This window comes from Cyprinodon variegatus, unplaced genomic scaffold (assembly GCF_000732505.1).
Source record: "Cyprinodon variegatus isolate N-32 unplaced genomic scaffold, C_variegatus-1.0 Scaffold1485, whole genome shotgun sequence".
NCBI classification, from domain to species: Eukaryota; Metazoa; Chordata; class Actinopteri; order Cyprinodontiformes; family Cyprinodontidae; genus Cyprinodon; species Cyprinodon variegatus.
In genome coordinates this window covers 1-1,566 of record NW_015151938.1, presented here as the reverse complement: position 1 = coordinate 1,566, position 1,566 = coordinate 1, and the positions used below count along the sequence as shown (strand labels likewise).

General features: G+C 33.3%; 1 protein-coding gene across 1 annotated transcript in view; it reads right to left on the bottom strand.

Moving 5' to 3' along the window:
* The window catches only part of LOC107103596 (polypeptide N-acetylgalactosaminyltransferase 14-like), a gene marked incomplete at its 5' end in the record, with an annotated part of 31,455 nt that extends 31,087 nt beyond the window's left edge, over window positions 1-368 (bottom strand). The window contains one exon of the mRNA XM_015403367.1: window positions 224-368. Coding sequence (XP_015258853.1) covers window positions 224-368 — 145 coding nt within the window. The remainder of the gene's footprint in view (window positions 1-223) is intronic.
* Window positions 369-1,566: the final 1,198 nt, after the last annotated feature.

The following is a 1,566-nucleotide window of genomic DNA, read 5'->3' as shown; positions in this document are numbered from 1 at the left end:
AAACTTCAAGGAAAAATACTTTTCACAGTATTTGTTTTTTAATTCACTGTATTAAAAAAGAAGTAAATCATTATTTGTTCTTTCCTAAGGCTAGTTTGATATTTATAAAAAACATGTTTTTTTTTTATAAACAGTGAGTTTCCAACCATATCATAGTGTAATCAGTAAAAGAGTTTGAGGTTTTTCTAATCCTGCCACCTGTTTCTCATTGCTGATGACTCACCTGACTGCTGGTGGGGACGCCATCTACTGCTGTGCAGGGGCCCAATGTGAGGACGGGCATCTCCTGGCCCTCCATCCTACGAGACTCCAGACAGTTCTGCCTCTGGCGGATCACACCGGATTTAGAGTCCGAGTCATCTGGGACCCTGAGAAAGAGCACAGACTGAGCTCAATATTTAATTTATAACTTCTATACACTGTGTAAAACCAATACGATGGATTATTTTAATATCACTATAAATATGATTTAATAAAAACAAAGATAAATATAAAAACATAATTCCTGTAAAGGAGCTGGAGGATATTTACCTTTGTTAGATATCCTTAGTTTTTATTATTAAATATTAAATCTGGATATATCAGTGAAGTTATTCAGATAAACAACTAAATAAAGGTCCACATTCATAAAGCACACATAAACAAACATATGCATCATAAAAACCAAAATAAAATAAAGACATGAACTTGAAACTATCTAAGTTAAACATCCAATTAAATCCTTGTTTAATACATTGCTTAAAGAAAACCCTAACATAACAAAGAAGAAGAAAAATGGAAACAGTTTGTTTAATTAAAAGTAATAGTGCTGTTTTGATAAACCCATAAATAAATATCAAACATTTGACAGTTTAGAGGTTCCCAAAGTGGGGGGGTGGAGGCATAGTGTAATTACAGGACGGACATGGTAGAAATGGACCAGATAAATGAGCTGTTCTGAATAGCAATTAAAAAAACTAGATTGAAGGCAAAGTTGAATTTGTTTACACAGTAAAATAAACAGCTAAACTTAAAACATTTATGCTGTAAAAGTGGTGGCTTTGTGATTTTAAGAACATAGTAGTTTATCTTATTGCAAATCGTTTTACTGCATCTGAAATTTCTTAGTTAAACTTTCAAAATGATTAGTTGGACGGGGATGCAAAAACTTTTTTTTTTAATCACAGAGAGACTCAGCAAGGAAAGTTTGGGAACCACTGTAATAGTGTTTAATAAATATTTAGATTATACCTTTTTTTAAGGTTTTAACCAGACTTCAACACAAGGAAATAAACAAGGTAACAACAGAGAAAAGCAAAGAAGATCTTTGATCATATGCGTGATGGAGCATTGCATTCTGGGATTGTTGGGAGTTTTCTGTAGCTTCTGCTACATGGTAGCGGTTGAAGAGAGATCCAGTAAAGCCGGGCATACAAGGTAAGATTTTTTTTCAATTGTTGCCAGAGATGGCAAAAGTACTCACTTTCCGTACTTGAGTAAAAGTACAGATACTTGTGTTAAAAAACACTCTGGTAAAAGTGGAAGTACTGATTAAACTTCTTTACTCAAGTAAGAGTAACATAGCAC